At 38.2% G+C, this 23788-nt stretch overlaps 1 protein-coding gene across 1 annotated transcript in view; it reads right to left on the bottom strand.

The window, feature by feature from the left end:
- LOC310719037 (NLR family CARD domain-containing protein 3-like) overlaps positions 1-23788 on the bottom strand; it is a 49060-nt gene that overhangs the window by 20840 nt on the left and 4432 nt on the right. Inside the window, exons 5-9 of the mRNA XM_083528300.1 lie at positions 7406-9151; positions 3273-3467; positions 2931-3104; positions 2122-2295; positions 246-419 (exon numbers count right to left, since the gene is read on the bottom strand). Of these exons, the coding sequence (XP_083384426.1) occupies positions 246-419; positions 2122-2295; positions 2931-3104; positions 3273-3467; positions 7406-9151 (2463 nt within the window). The remainder of the gene's footprint in view (positions 1-245; positions 420-2121; positions 2296-2930; positions 3105-3272; positions 3468-7405; positions 9152-23788) is intronic.

The raw sequence follows: 23788 nt of genomic DNA, 5'->3' as shown, positions 1-23788 counted from the left end.
TATTGATCCGCTTGTTTATTACAGATCTGGCATCCATGTTCATAACAGCTAGATAGAATACTTGTACTGAACAAGCCTTCAATGACAGGATATATGATCATTTGTAATAGGTTTATATGATTCATGATGTACAAGTGTCTGAATTAGTTATTTTAAATAAATTAATGAATGCATGGACTAATCAGGAACTTATTAAATTAAACTAACCAACAGAGGAGCAGTCACTCTCTGAGAAATGATCTTACCACAATTTCTCCAGTGCACAGTGAGGATTCCCCAGTAAAGTAGAGAGAAACTTCACTCCTGAGTCTCCTACTTTATTATTGGACAGATCGAGTTCTCTCAGGTGTGAGGGGTTTGATCTCAGCGCTAAAGTCAGAATTTCACAGCCTCCATCTGATATACAACAATCACGCAACCTGTATAGAGACGCAATAACGCACTCTTTATCAACAGATTCAATCTTGATTAAAAACTAGACACAATTTTATACTTAGTTTCTCTCAACTGTTGATATTAAACCATCAGAAGCTGAAGCTGGACAAAGAACAGCAGATGCACCATGAACTTTAAAAAACTTGAGATGATGTTCAATAAAATTTTGCAATAAAAGTAGTCTATTTTTGCATTTATATAAATATATACAATTGTTTTCATGCAGGATCAAGGAAGTAAAAGTCTGAATCCGAAAGGTCCAAAATCATGAATTACAACTAATATATAATGTCGCGTTCTTCTTCTTATTTCAGCTGCTTCCATTAGGGGGCGCCACAGCGGATCATCCGTCTCCATACCCCCCTGTCCTCTACATCTGCTTCTTTCACACCAACTACCTGCATGTCTTCCCTCACCACATCCATAAACCTCCTCATTGGTCTTCCTCTTTTCCTCCTACCTGGTGGCTCCATCCTCAGCATTCTCCTACTGATATACCCCATGGCCTTCATCTGCACATGTCCAAACCATCTCAATCTCACCTCCCTCACCTTGTCTCCTAAACGTCCTAAATGCGCTGTCCCTCTAATAAACTCGTTTCTAAATACATATATCAAGTTCAAAGCATTAATTTAAATTTAAACTGTTTGCCCATGCTTCAGAGTGGAACATTTTTACATACATTATTATAATCATATCACATTATGAAAGTAAGTAGGAGTAAGACAGAGTACATGTGTGTGAATGAGAGGGAGGGAAGTTGAGTGGTGCGGTTGCAGGGAGAAGTGCAACAGTGCAAAGTGATGGAGAGTGTGTTAGAGAAGTGAAGAAAAGAGTGCAGGCAGGGTGGAGTGGGTGGAGAAGAGTGATAGCAGGAGTGATTTGTGATAGAAGAGTATCTGTGAGAGTGAAAGGGAAAGTTTATAGGACTGTGGTGAGACCTGAGATGTTGTATGATTTAGAGGCAGTGGCATTGAGTAAAAGACAGGAGGTGGAGGTGGAGCTGGAGGTAGCAGTGCTGAAGATGTTGAGGTTTTCGTTTGGAGTTCAGGATTAGAAACGAGTTTATTAGAGGAAGAGCGCATGTAGGACGTTTTGGAGACAAGGTGATGGAGGTGAGATTGAGATGGTTTGGACATGTTCAGAGTAGGGACATGTGGTATATCGGTAGGAGAATGCTAAGGATGGAGCCACCAGGAAGGAGTAAAAGAGGAAGACCAAGGAGGAGGTTTATAGATGTGGTAAGGGAAGACATGCAGGTAGTTGGTGTGAAAGAGGCAGATGTAGAGGACAGGGGGGTATGGAGACGGATGATCCGCTGTGGAGACCCCTAATGGGAGCAGGCGAAAAAAGAAGATTATAATCACATTAAAACTTATAGAAGGAGCACAGTGAAATCATTATTATTTCACCACCAAAATGACCATTGCTGTGGCTTTAGAGATCTTTTTTTTCCTCAATAACAAAAGAAGATTATAATACCAAAAATGTTCAAAACTAAAATGAGATCAGCTACTCAAATTCATCTGAGCCAGACTTTCTGTGCCCGATCATCAGTGTGCAGTGCAAAACAAATAATTGTCCTTCTCAGGACACTGATGAACCTAAAACTATTACCATGGTCTCATTATTAGATAATATGTATTACTGAGGAGCAGGTCAGATGACTCATAGAAATGATCTTACCTCAGTGTCACAAGTTTACTGTGAGGATTCTCTAGAATAGCAGAGAGACACTTCACTCCTGAGTTTTCTACTTTATTATTAAACAGATGCAGTTCTCTCAGGTGTGAGGGGTTTGAACTCAGAGCTGAAGCCAGAGCAGCACAGCCTTTATCTGAGACACCACACGTATTCAACCTGTGGAGAGACACAATTACAAAATATGTACAGTATCTCCTCTACTTTTTGTGATATAAAAAATAGGGAAATATAATGGTGGCTCTTTAATGTACTGGAGCTGTTCGTCTGGTGAAGGACCTTTATGTTTGGTTGGTATATGTGACATCTATCAAATATCAACAAATCAAATATCTTCTAGAAGAACAATATCCAAAATATACGGTCAGTTCAGGCAGGGATGACCCACTATGCAGGACACAGATGTATAAATAAACAGACTTTAAATGGAGCAGCAGGCAGATAATAATTTCCGAATGTCTGAAGACATATGAACACTTGAATAGAGAGAACGAGAACAGTATAATTAAACGGTTTTAAAACCAAACCTGGAGTCAAGAGTTGGGCAGAGAAAGAACACAATCCGAAATAACAGTCGTTACCGAGTTGGAGGGGGAAGTAAAATGGAAAGTAAAGATTATGAGTGGAAAAAAATGATATTGAGGGAAGATGGCCGCTGTTCTGGCGATGCCGATCCCCGGGAGCGAGGCTGGCTGACACACACACACATCAAAACACCACCACTAATGCTTACCTTTAAAGAATGCGTCTGACAAAAAAAGCAGATCATGTTACTCTAAGAGACATGATCTAACCTCAGTGTCTCCAGTTTACAATCAGGGTTCTCCAGTAGACCAGAGAGAGCCTTCACTCCTGAGTCTTCTAATTTATTCTGAGACAGATCCAGCTCTCTTAGGTGTGAAGGGTTTGATCTCAGAGCTGAAGTAAGAGCAGCAAATTCTCCAGCTGAGATACTACAATCACACAACCTGTACAGAAACACAATTACACACTGCATCAAAATGTATATATACTGTATATATATATATATATATATATATATATATATATATATATATATATATATATATATATATATATATATATATATATATATATATATATATATATATATATATCAGGAGAAATTATCTTACTTCAATATCTCCATCTTAAAGTTAGGATTCTCCAATCCAGTAGCGTAACTCTTCACTCCAGAGTCTCCGAGTGTATTCCCAGACAGATCCAGTGTATCCACTGTCAGATGCAGTTCACTCAGATTAGAAGTTTCTGAGCTGAGCATTGAAACTAGAGCTGACCAACTTCTCACTCTGATTTTATCACACCTGATACTGAAAGAAATAAAGTACACAATGTAGTGTAAAATCCTAGTGTATACAATCAAACAACAGTTTTTAAAAATGAGGAACAATAGTTGAGGACCACACTGGTTTCACACCTATTGTATGAGGCAATCATGGGCACAGGCTCACACAAACTGGGTTTGAGATAAGAAAAAGAAAATCACCAGGGGTTTCATTTAAGAAATTGTGTGTTCAATCCTAAAAGTGTACATGCGCCAGAAAGGTAGTAATGATGTAGCCAAAAATACGCACACCTTTAAGGAACATTCTTTTAAGAATCACAGATCACCACAAGTGTGTGTATGTGAATCAGCCTCATATCTCGCCCTGTACATGCACATGTTTAACCATAAATAATCAATACAAATCACCTCATGAATGATGATCTATATTACTGAGCTTTGCACGCAATTGTACATTTGTTACAGTGAACATTGGCGACAGGTGAGAAAAGAGCAAAGAAACATGACCTTCCCAGACACTGAGCTACACACACTTTTAGGGGAGGTGGAATCTTAGGAAACAATGATATTTGGTGAACACATCAGCAGTTTACTAATAAAAAGAAGCACTGCCCCAGAGCATTAACTCCAGAGTGGTGAGGACCTGTATTGGGTATTGGGTTGCCTTCTTTAGTACTGGACCCAATTACGCACATGTACTCTAGTACGCACATGTACTCTAGTACTGGACCCAATTACGAATGAAGAACATAGATACAGGAACACATGTTTCTTAACGGTTTTGTTTGAACAGGTGTTTATGAAAACAATAATTACTCTCCACATTTTCAGCCGCGTTTTGGGGGTACGCCACACTTATAAATGAGACCCCAGGTTCTCTTTTTAGTCCTCAAATCTTTAGTTTCAGTGCCTCTATGCCCATGATGGCCTTAAGTTTTTGTTCTGAGTCTGTTTTAAGGGGTGTTGATGTTTTAGAGCAATGTATCAGTTTAAATAAGAGCATTCTTTGTTCAAAATGACAGCAAAGGTGCATTTAGGGGTTAAACATAATATCTGTACTGAATATACTGTATATACAGTGAGGAAAATAAGTATTTGAACACCCTGCTATTTTGCAAGTTCTCCCACTTAGAAATCATGGAGGGGTCTGAAATTGTCATCGTAGGTGCATGTCCTCTGTGAGAGACGTAATCTAAAAAAAAAAATCCAGAAATCACAATATATGATTTTTTAACTATTTATTTGTATGATACAGCTGCAAATAAGTATTTGTACACCTGAGAAAGTCAATGGTAATATTTGGTACAGGAGCCTTTGTTTGCAATTACAGAGGGCAAACGTTTCCTGTAGTTTTTCACCAGGTTTGCACACACTGCAGGAGGGATTTTGGCCCACTCCTCCACACAGATCTTCTCTAGATCAGTCAGGTTTCTGGCCTGTCACTGAGAAACACGGAGTTTGAGCTCCCTCCAAAGATTCTCTATTGGGTTTAGGTCTGGAGACTGGCTAGGCCATGCCAGAACCTTGATATGCTTCTTACAGAGCCACTCCTTGGTTATCCTGGCTGTGTGCTTCGGGTCATTGTCATGTTGAAAGACCCAGCCTCGATCCATCTTCAATGCTCTAACTGAGGGAAGGAGGTTGTTCCCCAAAATCTCGCAATACATGGCCCCGGTCATCCTCTCCTTAAAACAGTGCAGTCGCCCTGTCCCATGTGCAGAAATACACCCCCAAAGCATGATGCTACCACCCCCATGCTTCACAGTAGGGATGGTGTTCTTGGGATGGTACTCATCATTCTTCTTCCTCCAAACACATTTAGTGGAATTATGACCCAAAAGTTCTATTTTGGTCTCATCTGACCACATGACTTTCTCCCATGACTCCTCTGGATCATCCAAATGGTCATTGGCAAACTTAAGACGTGCCTGGACATGTGCTGGTTTAAGCAGGGGAACCTTCCGTGCCATGCATGATTTCAAACCATGACGTCTTAGTGTATTACCAACAGTAACCTTGGAAACGGTGGTCCCAGCTCTTTTCAGGTCATTGACCAGCTCCTCCCGTGTAGTTCTGGGCTGATTTCTTACCTTCCTTAGGATCATTGAGACTCCACGAGGTGAGATCTTGCATGGAGCCCCAGTCCGAGGGCGATTGACAGTCATGTTTAGCTTCTTCTATTTTCTAATGATTGCTCCAACAGTGGACCTTTTTTCACCAAGCTGCTTGGCAATTTCCCCGTAGCCCTTTCCAGCCTTGTGGAGGTGTACAATTTTGTCTCTAGTGTCTTTGGACAGCTCTTTGGTCTTGGCCATGTTAGTAGTTGGGTTGTTACTGATTGTATGGGGTGGACAGGTGTCTTTATGCAGCTAACGACCTCAAACAGGTGCATCTAATTTAGGATAATAAATGTAGTGGCATTGGAGTCCCCTGGTGGTCTAGTGGTTAAGATGCAGCGCTCTCACCGCTGCGACCCGGGTTCGATCCCCGGTCAGGGGACCCCCACTCTCAGTGCCGGTCCCAAGCCCGGATAAATTGGGGAGGGTTGCGTTAGGAAGGGCATCCAGCGTAAAACATGTGCCAAATCAAACGTGCGGAGGATCCGCTGTGGCGACCCCTAACGGGAGAAGCCGAAAGAAAGAAAAATGTAGTGGCATTGGACATTTTAAAGGCAGACTAACAGGTCTTAGAGGCTCAGAATTCTAGCTGATAGACAGGTGTTCAAATACTTATTTGCAGCTGTATCATACAAATAAATAGTTTAAAACTATTAAAATAGGATTTTTTTTTTTAGATTATGTCTCTCACAGTGGACATGCACCTACGATGACAATTTCAGACCCCTCCATGATTTCTAAGTGGGAGAACTTGCAAAATAGCAGGGTGTTCAAATATTTATTTTCCTCACTGTATACAGTATATACAGTGGGGAAAAAAGTATTTAGTCAGCCACCGATTGTGCAAGTTCTTCCACTTATAAAATATGAGAGAGGCCTGTAATTTTCATCATAGGTACACTTCAACTATGAGAGACAAAAAGATGGAAAAATTGTGGAGTCCCCCAGCCTGGTGCAGGTCTTCAATTTTGTTTCTGGTGTCCTTTGACAGCTCTTTGGTCTTGACCATAGTGGAGTTTGGAGTCTGACTGTTGAGGTTGTGGACAGGTGTCTTTTTTACTGATAACTAGTTCAAACAGGTGCCCTTAATACAGGTAACAAGTGGAGGACAGAGGAGCCTCTTAAAGAAGAAGTTACAGGTCTGTGAGGGCCAGAAATCTTGTTTTTTTGTAGATGACCAAATACTTATTTTACACCATAATTTGCAAATATCCATTCATTTTCTCCCACTTATCCGTAATTCGGGTCGTGGGGGCAGCAGTCTAAGCAGGCCCCCGCCTGCTGCCCAATACTCACAGCACCGTCCCTCCTGCAGGTGGTGAGCCCACAGGAAGGCGGCCCCACGTCACTCCGACGTCACGGACCTTGATATTTCCCTCCTAAGGGACCCCTGGAGCATAGAGGGTTAAGGGCCTTGCTCAAGGGCCCAAGAGTGGCAGCTTGGCGATACCAGGTCTTGAACCCCAGACCTTCTGATCGGCAACCCAGCGCCTTAACCGCTGGAGCCACCACTCCCCCCTAATTTAATTTGCAAATAAATTCTTTAAAAATCAGACAATGTGATTTTCGCAATTTTTTTTTCTCTTTTTGTCTCTCATAGTTGAAGTGTACCTATGATGAAAATGATAGACCTCTCTCATCTTTTTAAGTGGGAGAACTTGCACAATTGGTGGCCGACTAAATACTTTTTGCCCCACTGTATATTTATATATATACTTCTGTGTTTGATGTTTTTTTATACCAATGCCCCACTTTGCTTAAACGTGAATATTTATTACTGTAAGGTCAGGAAAATGTTTTAAATTTCTCTCTTTACACTAGAACAGTTATATTCAGTTTTACTTACATTGCTTTTCTGGATGCTGCAATCACAGGCATCAGCTTAAGAAGAACTGATTCTGTTATCTTATCTGTACTGATATATTTACTCTGATCAAACTCTTCCAGCTCCTGTGCTGAGGTCAGTAACACAAACACCAGAGCAGACCACTGTGTAGAAGAGAGTTCACTTGGTTTTCCAGACTTCAGGTAGCGTTGGATTTCCTCCACTAAAGAATAATCACCCAGTTCATTCAGACAGTGGAACAGATTGATGGATTTCTCTGTAGGAAGATCTTCACTAATCTTCATTTTAATGTACTGAACTGTTTTCTCTATGTTCTGGGAGCTACTTCCTGTCTGTATTACTAAGGCATTTATGAGATTCTGATTGGAACTCAGTGAGAAACCCAGAAGAAAGCAAAGGAAAAGGTCCAGATGTCCAGTCTGACTTTGTAAAGCCTGATCTACAGCACTTTTGTGTACATCTGAGATTTGACTCTCTGAAAATGAATACTGAAACACATTTCTCTTTTTCTTCATGAATATCAGGTGCACATACAGAGCTGCGAGATGTTCCTGAATGCTCAGATGTACAAAGCAGTACACTTTACTCTGATGAAGCCCTTTTCTGAAGATCTGTGTACACACACCTGAATACACTGCTGCTTCTGTCACATCAATGCCACATTCTCTCAGGTCTTCCTCACAGAAGATCAGGTTTCCTTTCATCAGCTGCTGAAAAGCCAGTTTTCCCAGTTTAGGAAGCATTTTTTCATCACTCTCCTGCTTCTTTGGGAACTTTTCTCTTATAATGTTGGTCTGAATGATAAGGAAGTGTGTGTACATTTGAGTCAGAGTCTTGGGGATTTCTCCACTCTCTGCTTGACCCAACATTCTCTCTAGAACAGTGGCTGAAATCCAGCTGAAGACTGGGATGTGGCACATGATGTAGAGGCTTCTTAATTCCTTCAGGTGTGTGATGATGTTATTGGCCAGGATCTGATCACTGATTCTCTTCCTGAAATACTCCTCCTTCTGTGGGTCATTAAACCCTCGTATCTCTGTGACTCGATGAACACATTCAGAGGGGATCTGATCAGCTGCTGCTGGTCGGGAGGTGATCCAGATGAGAGCAGAGGGAAGCAGATTCCCTTTAATCAGGTTTATCAGCAGCTCAGGCACTGATGCTGATTCAGTTACATCACACACTCTCACTGTGTTCTGGAAATCTAGAGAAAAACGACACTCGTCCAATCCGTCAAAAATGAACAGAACCTTTTCCAAACTGTACACTTCAGTTTCTTTTGTTTCCTTAAAAAAGACATGAAGGAGCTCCATCAGACTTTTTTGGTCCTTCATCAAATTTAGTTCTCTGAAAGGAAGTGGAAATATGAGGTGAATGTCCTGATTTGCTTTCCCTTCAGCCCAGTCCAGAATGAACTTCTGCACAGAAACTGTTTTTCCGATTCCAGCGATTCCCTTCGTCAGAACAGTTCTGATGGGTTTATCTTGTTCAAATAAGGGCTTAAAGATGTCATTGCATTTGATTGGTGTTTCCTCTGTTGTAGTTTTCGTGGTTTCTGCCCCAATCTTTCTCACCTCTTGTTCTTTTTTTATGTCTCCACTGTCTCCCTCTGTGATGTAGAGATCTGTGTAAATCTCATTCAGAAGTGTTTGGGTTCCCTGATGTTCTATCACTTCAATAAACCACTGAAACTTCCTTATCAGATTTAATTTGAAATCATTTACAGCAGGAGGTCTTGGGTTGTGCCTGTGAGGTGGTGAAGTAGGAAGATATGGTGAGTCATGGTGCTTTTATCGTACTTTAAGATCACATTTTCTTGCGGTTTATTATCTTCTCACTATGTGTTTGTGTTGCAGTAATATATGTTGAACTTTATCTAATTTCTGCACAAAAATCTACATCTTCCTTCCTTGATAGCTGAATATAATGTACAATTACATACGTGATCCATTTCAAGAGAAAACTACTTACTTTAAGACAGAATATAAAATCTTAGTTTTATGCCCAAATTTCACTTTAACTGTGACTTTAGCAGTGACGTTAAGAGTAAGATGACATTACCCGTGTTGTGAAGATTCTCCTTTTTTAAAATAGATAGGAACATTTTTAGACTGATCGCTCTTCATAGAGTTCCCGCTGGGTGCTGGTGATTCTGATCTCTCTTCCTGGAGTTTACTGTACAACATATACAGTCCTTTAGTGGTTAATATACTCACTGTACACACCGCCATCTTTTCATTAATAACACATCCTCTGCTTAAGTTGTTCCTTTACTATGTACATACTAAATATTTTTTTATTAAGTACATATTTTTGTTAGACTTCATAACAGTTAATGACTAAAACACATTGAGATTGTAAGTCACCGTTTTTTTGAGGGTGGGGACTCATTATCTGTGTCCAGATCTGTCTCCATCTTTGATTATTAGTAAAATATGTACAAACACATTGAAGTCCTGAAGAGTCTGATCTCTTTTGCTGAAATGGATTACACTCCTAGAAAACACAAAAATGTGCAGCAAATCTTCACAAACGTTTTTATATGTTTGCCCTAAAAAAAATTATAGAACTGTAATAAATGGACATTCAGTGCCACCTAGATGAGGATGAGTTTCCTTTAGAGTCTGGTTCCTCATACTTACTTTTGAGAGATGAACTGAGGATTTTGAGAAAAGTTCCGGCTTTTGCAAGAAAGTCAATGTATTGTGCTATTTATACAAATTGTTTTTAGAAATGCACTTACTGGTTTGCAAATTTTATGGGTGATTTGACAAATGCTTAAAAGCAACTAAAAAAAAACTGTAAGATTTGAACTCAGTGATTGGAGAACATATATAATATATATATTTTATGTATATATTTATCAAATATATTCTTTCCCCCTAGGATTAAAATATTGTACATCACTTTAATAGTTTATTATTGTACTACATAGAGGTAGAAAACAGTATAAACGTGTTATATTTACATCAATATGCTAAAATACATATATTTTGTTCAGTTCAGTCGTGCAGCAGTGCCCTCTAATGGCCAACAGGAATTATAACATCAACTCAAAGACAATATTACAATATTTATCAGTTTAGGGTTTAGGGTACACTATTTGACACTTTTAAATATTTTTTATTTCCTCTATATTTTAGAGCTTACATTCATGTATTGGTACTCGGAGTAAAGTTTCTGCTCAAAATGTGTTAAATTGCTGTTGATTTCGGGTCACTTTGGTAAAATCTGATGCACGGTCCTATCAGTGACTTGCACAGGATTCGGAAACCGCACCCACTTCTGTTTCCTTTATGCATTCCAACATGCAGACATTCCGAGCTATTAGTTTGTATAATCAGTGGAAGAGAATTCAATATTCAATTTTATGTTATGTGTGTATCGTTTTTAACAGTAAGTAAATATATTAACTTTAACGTCAATAATTTGTTCTCATAAGTTTATCCACAAACACCCGATTATATGTACCAATGTTTTTGATTCCTTGAAATAACACATTTGTCCCATAATCCTTTTTTTGACCAGAAACTCTTTAATGTATAGCAAAAGCAAACAAAAAAACAGCTCCAGTTATATTAAATTATATTTGACATTAAACGAGTTTGATACCAAATATATACACATGATTCTTATATATAATAACAAAATGACTCACCTTTATTCAGCACATTACACCGTTTCTGTTTTATATGGGTTTGCAGTCAGTCCAGGAAATGAGTCAAGAATAGATGGAAGAAACTCTTTCACTTTGGCAAAGACGACGTGCAATAAATGGAAAATCCTACTAAATCCAGTTATCTCTTCTATTACAAAAGAAAAATCCTCAGAATTTTGTTTTCATGTTTCTCAAATTTGTCAGGGGTGGAGACTAGAAGGACACAAATGTAGGACGCAAGCAAATACAGTATTTAATGAAAGAAAAACGAATAATTGTTGTGTTCAATTTCGAACCCCCCTGGCTGAAGACTTCCTCCCTTCGCGTGCTCGCTGACAGTACCGTCGTGTTCCTGTAGATGGCAGTATAAACTCACAAATCTTTCGCTTTCAAAACCCAGCTGCCTTTCTTCTTTCTGTATACCCAAAGAGTCACTAAAATGGGTCTGATACACTTTCATAACTAGTAATGTATGTGTAAAATACTACATTTCATTCTATTAACATGAACAGATTTAGTATTTATTATTTAGGCAGGCTGATTTAAACCCACCTGCCTGAAATCTACCCCCCTATTTCTTCTGTCTGCATTGCCAAAGAGTCACTAAAATAGGTCTGATACACAAGTTATACTGTTTAATGCACCATTTTATTTTAAGCTCTTTATCCATACAACAAGAAATTAGTCCTTCTTTAAAACTGCAGAAAAAATAATTGGTGCTTCCCTGCCCACTCTCCAGGACTTTACCATATAAGAACCAGAAACCGAGCAGGAAAAATCCCGACTGACCCTTCGCACCCTGGACACAACATCTTTCAGCTCCTCCTTTCTGCCATGTGCTACAAAACAGGAACTGTCTTGCAATCAGACTAATTATTAACTCACCTTAATTATATTTCCTGCTACATATCTATAAGTGCTGCATTATCAGAGCTGTCAGTCATCACATCATCTGTATATTTTACACACTATTGCTGCTGTATATTGTACAAAGTTCTAAAGTAAACTCTTTATCATAACAAATGCACAATACTGTTATTTGCACCATGCACTCTCATACTTTATGTACATTACTGATCTGTCATGTACTCTGTATCCCTATTTAATACTCGTACTTTCTATGTTGTCTCACATTGTCTGTATTTTCTTGTATAGTCTGTTTTTGTCTTGTAAATTCCAAGCTGAATGTATAGTGTTATTTATGTCTGTACTTTTGAGAGTCACTAACATCTGGAACCAAATTCCTTGCGTGTGTCAACACACTTGGCTAATAAACCTGATTCTGATTCTGATATCTGCTTAGTTTCCACAGTCAGACACAGAAAGTGCACTTTTGATGTCCCCTGGGTACATGATTAGTGGTACTGCCGACTGCAGCAGTCACACGCAATCTAAAACATAGCAAAATTTTAACTTTCTGCAATGGACTAGACAGACACTGTAACCAGTGATAGAATTGTAATAGATGCAAGTGAATAATATGGACCATAGTCTCCACAGACATGGCCCAGCTGGCTCAGGTCATCTAAAATAACCAATTCAAGTGAGAAAAAGACATGAAGAACAGGAAGTCAGTAAATGTACCCTAAGCATTGCAAAATAAAATATATATCATTTAAACCCAATTAACAGGTAAAGGTCTGTTAAAAAAGTCTATGAAGGCTGTAAAGATAACAAATAATCAATTAATAAAATTTTACGCTTCTCTAAAATAATTAGCAAATTAAGATCCAGTCAAAGGTTCTAGAAGAGTATCTGCAAGAGTAAAAGAGAAAGTTTATGGGACTGTGGTGAGACCTGAGATGTTGTATGGTTTGAAAAACAGTGGTATTGAGTAAAAGACAGGAGGTGGAGCTGGAGGTAGCAGAGCTGAAGATGTTGAGGTTTTCGTTGGGAGTGACGACGATGGACAGGATTAGAAACGAGTTTATTAAAGGGACAGCGCATGTAGGACTTTTCGGAGACGAAAAGAGGGAGGTGAGATTGAGATGGTTTGGACATGTTCATAGGAGGGACATGGGGTATATCAGTGGGAGAATGCTAAGGATGGAGCCGCCAGGAAGGAGGAAAAGAGGAAGACCAAAGAGTAGGTTTATGGATGTGGTGAGGGAAGACATGCAGGTAGTTGGGGTGAAAGAGGCAGATGTAGAGGACAGAGCAGTATGATATCAACTACGGTTTGGATTACAGCGACTGAAAATGCACAATTTGATTTATATTGAGTGCAAGAGACCGAACAGGAATCACATTTTTAGATGACTTTTAAATGACAAAAAAAATTTTTTCATTAATGTAATGTTGATTTTGGGCAAATCTCTTCTTTATAAATGCAAATGTATAAAGAAAAATTTCTTTTTTAAAAGAGGCTTTACTCAATTAGTAAATCAAAGATTAAAGGAAAACTATAGGTGGTATAATAAACTATAGAGTAGGAAAGAACTGAGTTTATACTGCCATCTACTGGAACCTAGATGGAATAATAAGAGAACTTGTTTTAGTTAAAGCGAAATGAAGAGACCCCTATTTTACTTCACACCCTTTTTTCCTCTCTTCTCCTTTTCTTTGCTTTCTCAGAATATATGAAGTGTTATTCTTACTTTGCACTTTTATTGTATATGTGCCTTGCTTAATATTTCTTTATTTGCATTTATTGGTGCCATTGTATATCCTGTTCAATATAAAATCTAAAGATTGAAAAAAACACGCAATGACAAGAAATAGGTTGATGGGCTAAAAATGGGCTGAAAATTTTTTGCAAAGATTTAATGAGTGAAAGTAAAAAGTTGTGCGAAAAATGAAGAGTGAATAAAGTACCAGAAAAATCTACTTAAGTACAGTAACAAAGTATTTGTACTAAGTTATTTCCCATCTCTGCATTAAATATATACAAATCTTTCATAAAAATATTGTTGTTTATAATAATAAAATGACTCACTTTTATTCAACACGTTACACTTTTTTTGTGTAACATTTACAACTAATCTACTAATCAGACTCGAGGCTGAGGGAAAAAAACACTTACTTTAGGAGAGGAGATTTATTTACAGGTGATATGGGATCGTGTCGGCTCCGTGAACCGACTCTTTTATATGACTCTTTTATATGACTCTTTTATATGTTTCTCAAATACTTTACACACAATGCAACCAGTACTACCAAAAATATCACCCCTGACCTGAACCAGTATATTTCTGTATCATCTATATCATTTTTGTTTTTTACACAGTTTACTTACTAAAGCATATTGAATGAATTTTTTAACATAAAACTCATATGTCACTCAGTGTGTCATATGAATCTCAAAGGCTCTGTGAATGACCAGTGTACAATCAAATTAACCGCAGGGGTTTTAGGACATGGGTTTTATGCTTTAGGTGGTTAATCTTTTACAGCTGGAACTTGACTCCCACACTCCTTAAGAGAAATAAAATAAAAATAAATTATATATATACACACAGTATAACACTCCCCAAAGACATGTGATCTTTCGTGATTTTCCTCCAAGCTTTATTTTAATTCACACCGTCTCTATTCACATTTAATGAGAATGTTTAAAAGAAAAGAAAAATATTTTACTTGGTAAAATGGTGTTTTGTGAACATAATTCTGTTTTATAAGAATACTTAAAAAAATCTGTCAGGGATCATTTTGCTTTACCTGCACAAAACCTTTCATTGAAACCCACCTCCTACCAAAAATTCACAAGTAGTAAAACCATGAGTATTTGTTATATTGGTGGATTTAATTGACTTGGGTACAGGAAGAAGTACAATTTAGGTTTAATAATAAATAATAAATGTATTTTTTATTTATTTAATAATAAATAAAAAATACATTTAAAAAAATAATGTTTTTTGAGGATTTTAATAAAAACTTAGTTAATCAATAGCACAAAAAAAGTGAAAACAAAAATACAAACACTGAATAAAGGCTTAGGAACAACAACCGTAAAATGCAGACTTTGGCATATGTGAATGAACTGTGAACTTTCCAGTGCAGTGTACTGGAAAAACAAAAATGGCCTTAAAAGAATTTTAAGCAGAGAAATAAAATTGGAGGGAGGAATGACTATGACCAGTGTTGGGCAACGTTACTTTTAAAAGTAATGCATTAAAATAATGAGTTACTCCCCAAAAAAGTAACTAATTACGTTACTTAGTTACTTTTTATGGAAAGTAATGCGTTATATTACTTTTGCGTTACTTGTATCTCTTTCACGCCTTACTCGTGTAACAGGTGTAATATAGATCATTGCCATTAAGAAATCAGTTATATTAGAGCAAAATACATTTCTTAAACATTTAAAATGCTTAATAACTTCTTAGAGAACAATAAGATGATCGACTACATTTTCAACCACAAGGCTGAACACTTTCTGGTCGCACTTCTGTACACTGCTTTTCAATCTGCCTCGCCATCAGAAATGTAACTATCGTTCGTGTATATAAGGTTGAGGGTGTGGGCTGCACACCGGTGATGTGGAGGGAGAACATACCTTTCGCTGTCATCTAGTAAAACATCGTACAATTCCGTAAATATGACCTCGTCCTCGTCTACATCATTCTCTGCTTCATCATCAGCTTGAAACTTTCTGAACGCTTTTACAAAGTTCGCGCTTTTATCAGTGACCGTGGCAGTTTATCTTCCCACAAAGAGCAAATGAGCTGTGAATTTACTCTCTTTCTCCGCTGTGATGGCATCGTACATGTGTCTCCCACGGAAAACTTTTATTCTGAGCAGTCAATAGAGCTGCAGTGGTGGAAAGTCGGCAAAAGTTTTCTAGATTTCTGTCTCCATTTCCATATATGCCACATTATACACACACACACACACACACACACACACACACACACACACACACACACACAGACACACACACACACACACACACACACACACACACCTGTAGTGCTGTGCTTTGCATGCAGATGGTTTTTTTTTTTAAGTGGTATTTTTGCAGTTGACAAGAGCTTTTCACCAACACATAATCTACACTAAACCATTATTCCTTTCTCCTTTTCCTCGACTATTTCAAAATAATAACACTTCCATCACAGTGATGTAATGCTCTGGTTTGCCATCTCCGCTTCTAAACAGCTTCTGTTCCTGTGGCTCGCACATATGAGTGCGCGATTCTACGTGACTACGTTCATTTTAATTCAGTATTTTTTTTTTTTTTTATGGAAAATAATTTAACTGAAAAGTAACTTGCATTACTTAAAAAAAAAGGAACTCAGATATTAATGTGTACATTTATAAAGTAACGCGCTACTTTACTCGTTACTCCAGAAAAGTAACATTATTACGTAACGCACGTTACTTGTAACGCGTTACCCCTAACACTGCTATGACTCATGACTATGAGTTATATCATAAACACGATCACGAGTTTTACCTTCTACTTTCTGGATTTTTGCATAAAACTCCTGTTAGTAAAAGTAAATTGTTTTAGACATTCGTTCTCGAATAGAAACCGATAAACAATTCTTATCATGTTTCTCTTTGTCTCTTGAATTTCGTCGGTTGATCGCATTAAAGCTGGAAAAAAAAGTGTCAATTATTAGTGTCAAAAACCTGCAACTGTCACGGTGTGTTAATGTTTTCATTTTGTTTTTAAAATGAAAATGTTTACATAGAAACAGAAATGTAGTATTTGTACAGGACATCTTTAGATGCTCCTTGAAGATCTGGTTTACATGCTTTGGAGAGGAAGATCTTGCTGCTATAGAGCTCTGATCTCATCCCTACTGAACAGCTTTGGGATGAATGTGAACGCTGACTGCACCCCAGGTCTCCTCACCTACACCAGTACCTGCCTTTCATAACACCCTTGTGACTGATGAACACAAATATCCATGAGCACACTATAAAATCTAGTTGAACATCTTCCCAGAAGAGTGGAGGAAATTAGAAGAGCAAATTGGGAGTAAATCTGGAATGCGATGCTCAAAAATCACATACCGTACTTATGACCAGGTGACCCAAAACTTTTGGCAATATAGTGTATATATTTTTGTTGCATTGCATTCACCTTATTATATTCACTTGGTTTGTTCATTCCGGGTTTGACTACTAGAAAAGAAAAATATTTGACACCTCTAGTAAGGAATATGAGAAAGTATGAAGCACACAAGCAGTACTGTGCATGTGAAAAATACTTTGAGCCCATTACAAATATTCAAAAGTAAAAAGCACACAAATGCATCTAATGACCTTCATTTAGATAAAGGTTCACCAAACTCTTCCTCTGCGAACTATTTCCCAACATGGCAACCCTGAAGCACTGGAGTCTTCGTCACGCAGATGCTCACCACCAAACCCTGAATATAACAGACAAAGATGCGAATTAATAACCACACACACTTTTGGTACTACATGATCAGCAGTCTCAGTGTCATTGCTCACATCAGTTTTTGTAGTTTGTAATGTTCCTCCTCCTTAAGAGCATTAAACATCTCTTTTCCTGAGTCTCCTACTTTATTATCAGACAGATTCAGGTCTCTCAGTTGCGAGGGGTTCGATCTCAGATCTGAGGTCAGAGCGGCACAGCCTACATCCGAGACGCCACAACCACGCAACCTGCAGAGACACGAGGACACGGTGGTGAGTGGGCGTGTCCTTCTTTTAACAACGTGTAACCACATGTTTATGAGGAGTCAAAATGTCCCAAGACATCTGCTTCATGTTCACTATTAGACAATGTGTGTTACTGAGGCGCAGGTCATATGACTTTTATAAAAATGGTCTTACCACAGCTTTTTAAGGTTACAGAGAGGAGTCTTTAGTAGAGCGGAGAGACCCTTCACTCCTGAGGCCCCGATTTTATTACAGGACAGATTCAGTTCTCGCAGATGTGAAGGGTTTAATCTCAGAGCTGAAGTCAGAGCAGCACAGCCTTCGTCTGAGACACCACATATACACAACCTGTAGAGAGACACAATGACACTCATCCTCAACACATTCCTATTGGTTTAAGACTTATTCTAAAGGTCACCAGTTGACCACACTGAAACATTTGTGTTCACCACAATAAATTCCAGTTCATACCAGCTAGTGTTCAATCATCAACCTTCAAACAATAATTTTCATATATATAACCTAAAGCTAAATCAGTTAAAAATGAATCAGTGGCCCTCAGCTACCCACCTTGGAGGACATTCACAAAAAAAGTCTGAGAGGCATTATCATAAGACCCCAATCATGGACTATTCACCGTTCACCCATTGGGCAGGCGCTTCAGGTGCCTCAGAGCCGCACAAACAGACTTAAGAATAGCTTTTTTTTCCTGTGGCTTTCACTGCACTAAACATCAGATTGGCATCTGATTTCAAATACATTGCTGCATTGTCATTGTCTGCGTTCTTTTGCACTGCTTTATCCACTGTGCATTTTTTGCACCGTTCATAACTTGTTTATTACTGCGCTACTGTACACTCCACTCATATATATTCTGTATATACTGTACCATAGAACATTTATACTTGTACATTACTATCATTCAAGCATGTTATCTCCTGACATCTACGCACAATCTTTGTACAATATATTGTATATTACTATATAGATATATATTATTGCCTACCGCACCTTTTTCACCCCTGTACATATGAACCCCATAAAGTTGTTTATTGTAAATTGACCAGTTATGCACTTCTGGGTAGATGCTAACTGCATTTCATTGGCTCTGTACATGTACCTTGCACAATGACAATAAAGTCTAATCTAATGAGAAGAAAGAAGGGACACCAATTTGACCAAAAGCAGTAACAGCAGTTTAACTAATTTCCTGCATATACACCCGATGAGTTCAAGTCAATAGTGCGGTTATGTTGTTATCAGTGTTGGGCAATAACGCGTTACTGTAACACATTTACTTTTGACAGTAACTAATACTGTAACGCATTACTTTTTAAATAAAGTAACTCCGTTACCGTATGGTGCGTTACCCGTACTTTTTTAAATGAATGAATTTGGGCTGCAGTGTAGCCTACAGTCTAACCTGTTTACAGCAGAGACACATTGTAGGATTGGTGGATGAACCACTGTAAACACGAAGAAGACGCACTGTGGGCGTGTCTCCGTTTATTCAGGTCTGTGCGGCAGTAATGGCGAGTCGAGGCGAGAGCAAGACGAGTTTCTCAAAGTGGAAATATGCTCATTATTTCACTTTAGTTGAGTATAAAGACAAAATTTTTTTAGTCAAATGTAAGCTGTGTCTTTCTGGTTCGGAGGTCGTATCTACTGCGATAAACAACAACTCCAATCTGTCGAAGCTCCTGCAGAAACTCCACGCCTCAACGAAGCTAGAAGCTAACCCGGTGTTCTGTTCTACATTGTTGATAGTTTTCATACTTACGCTGTGAAAGGAACATTTCAACACAACAGCTTTTATGATGCAGAAGCCACTTTAGTTTTTGATTGTGAATATATTATTCAGCTTGTTTTGTTATTTATTTCAGAAATCCTTGTGATATATTCAGTTTTAAATGAAGTAACTAGGAACTGTAACTAGTTACTATTTCTTAGTAACTAGCACAACACTGGTTGTTATGCTGTATATCAGCGTCTTCTTTCTCAGGGTAATAATGATCCTCAAACCTCTGCTTCGGTGTCATTATTGGAGAATGTGTCGCTGAAGAGTAGCTCATGTGACACTCGGAGATGTTCCTACCTCAGTTTTGCCAGTTTACAGTGAGGATTCTCTAGTACAGAAGAGAGACCCTTCACTCCTGAGTCTCCTACATTATTATTAGACAGATCCAGTTCTGTCAGGTGGAAGGGGTTTGATCTCAGAGCTGAAGTCAGAGCAGCACAGCCTTCATCTGAGACACCACATTCCTGGAGCCTGCAGAAAAACACAGTGACAGTGTGGTTACTGGTGTGTGTGTATGTGTGTGTGTGTGTGTGTGTGTGTGTGTGTGTGTGTCTTGTTTTTTTTCTTCCTCAAAATGGACACATGAATGGAATCTTCAGCAAAGTTTTTTATATAATAATCCCATGAACAGAACTTTATTGAGAAGATCAGGATAGTATGTTTTGCATAATAGGGTAAAAAAAATGTATTTCTCCACGTCTTTTGCTGTTACGCAAGGTTTTTTTTCCCCACAATATTAACTGGCAATTGCATTGATGAACACTTTCAGAAATCATTTTGAAGCCATAGCCCAATTGTGCATTTCAATAATGTCATCCAAAGAACTGTCAATCCTGTATAATTGGGATATAAATTACGGACCACATTTTATGATGGTGCGACCTAAAACTCCCTCGGTCTTACTTCTTCTAGAATGTGTTTTTGAGGAGCAGGCCATGCGACAAATGTAAACAAATGTGAACTCAAACACACTCATACTCATTTCACACATCCGCCACCCATATTATATGATTTTATTATAACTACGTAACTGATTACATACTGTATTTTGCATGTCCATAAGACTGCCGCTATTGCTGTTTTGCACAACCTTTTGTGTTTACATCTTTTGTTTATTTACAAGCACACTCCTGTATACAGCTCTCTTCGATTCAGGGAACCAACCCCAGCCATTAGGGTTGCACAAGCCAGTGCACTCTTAGTGCCGGTCTCAAGCCCAGATAAATGGGGAGGGTTGCGTTAGGAAGGGCATCCAGCGTAAAAACGTGCCAAATCAAACATGCGGATCATGAATATGATGATCCGCTGTGGCGACCCCTAATGGGAGAAGCCGAAAGAAAGAAAGTTTACTGTGTAACATACAGTAGGTTTATGGGAACATTGTCTTATTTCACTGTGTACTGATTCCGCTTTATAATGGGTGAAATGACAATAAAAGCTTCTTGACTTCTTGACCCTCAGAGAGATGATCTTACCACAATTTCTCGAGTTTACAGTGAGGATTCTCCAGTACAGCAGAGAGACACTTCACTCCTGGGTATCCTACAAGATTCCAGGACAGACTCAGTTCTCTCAGGTGTGAGGGGTTTGATCTCAGCGCTGAAGACAGAGCTGCACAGCCTCCATCTGTGACACCACACTTACCCAACCAGTAAAGAGACACGTTGAAGCACGTTATTGGTGTAAGTCTTGGTGTAATGGTCACCTGTTTACTTTAATTACCAATAAAATAAAAAAAAGAAGTAGAAAGTTAAATTCCAGTTCCTACAGCAGTGCTGTTATTGTCGCATACAGCAAACAAAAATATTCAGAGATATAACCTTTTAAAGATAATCGGTTGAAAATGAATAGGAAAAAAGGACACCAATTTGGTAAATTTGACCAATTTTTACATTTGCTAATTTTATGCCCAAAATGTGACTCCATCTGTATTAAACTCTTGGCTATAGATCTGTTAATAAAATCAATATTGCAATTGTGTTGTTGAAATATAGCCGTCTCGATATTCTGTGTAACTGCTCTCTGGCTTTTTCCAAATGTACTGAATACACTATTATAACAAGGTTACAGGATTCATGATGCACTTGTATCTGAATTAATAGTTCAACATGAACTACAGATTAATCAAAGTACGGACTTATCAGGAGGTAGTGAAGAGCTAATCCTAATTAACTCTAGAGTCATGAGGATTATGAGGATCTCTTGCACTGAGAACAAGTTCATGTGACTCTCAGGGAGATGATCTTACCTCAGTTTTGCCAGACTACTGTGAGGATTCTCCAATACAGCAGAGAGAACCTTGACTCCTGAGTCTCCAACGTTATTATTAGACAGATCCAGTTCTCTCAGTGAAAGGTTTGAACTTAGAGCTGAAGTCAGAGCAGCACAGCCTTCAACTGAGACACCACAATTACACAACTTGTAGAGAGACACAACGACACACTCTTAGTTACCAGATTTCTTTTGTCTTGTTTAAATGGTGCGTCGTTGTTTGAACCTGTCACGAGCTTAAATTAACACAATTCATTACTAGAGGTGCAAAAATATTGCTGACTTTATACGCAACAATGACTGAGTCAAATCATCAGTGTGTTAATGAAAAGCAGGTCATGTGACTCTCAGAAATATGAACGTACCTCAGTGTCCCCAGTTTAGATCGAGGATTCTCCAGTACAGAGGAAATACATGTCACTCCTGAGTCTCCTACATTATTTTGAGACAGATTCAGTTCTTGCAGGTGTGAGGAGTTTGTTCTCAGGGCTGAAGCCAAAACAGCAAGGCCTTCATTTGAAACATCACAACCATGCAACCTGTAGAGAGACACAATGACACACTGCTCATCGACAGATTTTTATTTTAATTAAATGTGTTTATTGTGCTGGATTTTTGGACCATTCACAAGCTGTAATTAACACTAAGCAAAGTATTACTTAAGGTGCAAATATATTACTGTATGCACAAACTTTGTGAGAGGATTTAATAATCAATGCATAAGTGACCACTTAATGACTATTTGTTCACATTGTACTGATGTAAATTAAAATACAGCTGCTTCCTCATAATAATTTATTAATAATTTATTAATAATTTATTAATTATTATGACTCAGAGAAATATCTTACCTTAATCCCCCCACTTTACTGTGAGGATTTCCTAGTAGAGCCGAGAGACACTCAACATCCGAGTCTTTTAGTATTGTCCCAGACAGATTCAGCGTATTCACAGTAAGATGCAGTTCTCTGAGATTGGTGGTTTCTGAGCTGAACACTGAGACCAGAGCTGACCAACTTCTCACACGGATTGCATCACAACTGATACTGAAGGAAACACAATAATAGATCACAAACTAACATTAGTACCGATTATGAAACAAGTCTTTAAGTACCTTGTCTCAGTCATAAATGTCGAAAGTACAAACAGCAGCAATATTTTATAGATGAACCTCTTATATATCTTTAAAGACACGTGGTAAGCAGGAAAGCAACTCTGCCTGCACAAAACTTCTAACCTTGCCTGAAATACCATGTTTAGGAGGAAAATGTGGGTGTGATTGTCAAGTGTCCATATCATGGCCACTCTTACTTCACAAAGACAGCAGTGGCAATGAACACACAAAATGCAATGTGTAATTTGTTACTGTACTTAAGGATCTTTATTGCGTATCAGTATTTTATGAAAGTATTTCCATTTGGGGAGACTTTTACTTTCATTTCACGACATTTCAAAGTCAAAAATATTTTACTTAATTTGTCGTTCCTTCTTATTTAAGTGGATAAAAACAAAACATACAGACAAAGTTTAGTGTCAGAGAAATAAATGATGGAAGAAACTCCTGACTCGAACTCGCCACAACACCCATGGCAATATTTACATTATATTTATTAAGTCATTGAAAATGAAGGTTTTATTAAATTGGATAGAATTTTCATTTCTATTCATTACTGGTTCTCCAATTTCCTTTAAAGTTGCAATATTGCAATATTTTTTAAGATCCTAAATAAATATCGCAGAACAGCTGAAAGTATGTATTTTTCAAAATGTTTTACTTTGTAGCTCTGACAGTAGAACAGCTATATTCAGTTTTACTTACATTGCTTTTTTGGATGCTGCAATCACTGGCATCATCTTCAGAAGAACAGCTTCTTTAATCTTGTCCATACTGACATATTTACTCAGGTCGAAGTCTTCCAGCTCCTGGGCTGAGGTCAGTAACACAAACACCAGAGCAGACCACTGTATGGAAGAGAGTTCACTTTGTTTCCCAGACTTCAGGTAGTGTTGGATTTCCTCCACTAGAGAATAATCACCCAGTTCATTCAGACAGTGGAACAGATTGATGGATTTGTCTGAT

The sequence above is a fragment of the Silurus aristotelis genome, assembly GCF_946808225.1.
Source record: "Silurus aristotelis genome assembly, chromosome: 24".
Taxonomy (NCBI): Eukaryota; Metazoa; Chordata; class Actinopteri; order Siluriformes; family Siluridae; genus Silurus; species Silurus aristotelis.
This window is presented reverse-complemented; position numbering and strand designations above follow the sequence as displayed.